Genomic DNA, 415 nt, shown 5'->3' with positions numbered 1-415 from the left:
CCCCCCACCTGGGGGGATTTTAAAAATCATGGTTTTGGGGTTTGAAAGGGGGGGAGGGGACCTCTTTCCCTCCTTCGAAAAGGGGGGGGCCGAGGGGTGCGGGGGGGACCCCGGGGGGGGGCGTTTTTAGGGGAAACCAAAAAGGGGGCGGGGGCGAAAAGGGGGGGGGGTCCCCCCCCCCCCCGGGGCAAAATGGGGGTGAGATTGGCCCGGGCGCCCACGTGAGAGCTGGAAAAGGGGTGTTCGTTTTTCCCCGGGAGGCCCAGGGAAAAGGAGTGGGGGAAGTCGTCGCGGGGGGTTTCAGAGGGGCCCCCGGCTAGCACCCGGGCCGGCCGAAAGGAAGCCACGCGGACACCTGGGTAGGGGGGGGGCGGTTGGGGGGCGCGTATGAAAGTCCTTTTTTTTTTTAAGGAGG

The 415-nt window shown here is 66.0% G+C and overlaps 2 protein-coding genes across 2 annotated transcripts in view; one reads left to right on the top strand and one right to left on the bottom strand.

Annotated features, from left to right (window-relative positions):
• LOC119586299 (ovalbumin-related protein X-like) overlaps positions 1-415 on the bottom strand; it is a 52,031-nt gene that overhangs the window by 19,602 nt on the left and 32,014 nt on the right. The window lies entirely within an intron of this gene.
• Positions 193-415, top strand: part of LOC119586593 (antichymotrypsin-2-like) — a 10,297-nt gene continuing 10,074 nt past the window's right edge. Inside the window, 1 exon segment of the mRNA XM_037935343.1 lies at positions 193-198. Coding sequence (XP_037791271.1) covers positions 193-198 — 6 coding nt within the window.

Source organism: Penaeus monodon, chromosome 21, assembly GCF_015228065.2.
Source record: "Penaeus monodon isolate SGIC_2016 chromosome 21, NSTDA_Pmon_1, whole genome shotgun sequence".
NCBI lineage: Eukaryota > Metazoa > Arthropoda > Malacostraca > Decapoda > Penaeidae > Penaeus > Penaeus monodon.
Note: the sequence above shows the minus strand (reverse complement) of the source record. Positions and strands in the feature narration are given on the sequence as shown.